Source organism: Eurypyga helias, unplaced genomic scaffold (genome assembly GCF_000690775.1).
Source record: "Eurypyga helias isolate BGI_N326 unplaced genomic scaffold, ASM69077v1 scaffold33382, whole genome shotgun sequence".
In the NCBI taxonomy this organism is placed as follows: Eukaryota; Metazoa; Chordata; class Aves; order Eurypygiformes; family Eurypygidae; genus Eurypyga; species Eurypyga helias.
Window position 1 is genome coordinate 1 of NW_010238394.1, and position 203 is coordinate 203.

Genomic DNA, 203 nt, shown 5'->3' on the forward strand with positions numbered 1-203 from the left:
AGGGGGGGGTTACAGCCTCACCTGCCACCCCAGCACCCACCCCCGGGGCTGCCCACCCACCCACCTTTCTCCTTGTTGAGCCAGCGGATGAAGCGGCCGTAGTTGTGGGGTTTCAGCAGCAGCTCCTTGAGGAACTGCCAGAGGTGGATGGGTTGGCCGGCACAGGACGAGTCCGCCTCGCTGTCAGCCCAGCCGGTATCACC

At 66.0% G+C, this 203-nt stretch overlaps 1 protein-coding gene across 1 annotated transcript in view; it reads right to left on the reverse strand.

Moving 5' to 3' along the window:
• Window positions 1–64: 64 nt before the first annotated feature.
• SPDEF (SAM pointed domain containing ETS transcription factor) overlaps window positions 65–203 on the reverse strand; it is a gene marked incomplete at both ends in the record, with an annotated part of 1,139 nt that continues 1,000 nt past the window's right edge. Inside the window, one exon of the mRNA XM_010147832.1 lies at window positions 65–203. This exon is cut by the window's right edge and continues 1 nt beyond it. Coding sequence (XP_010146134.1) covers window positions 65–203 — 139 coding nt within the window.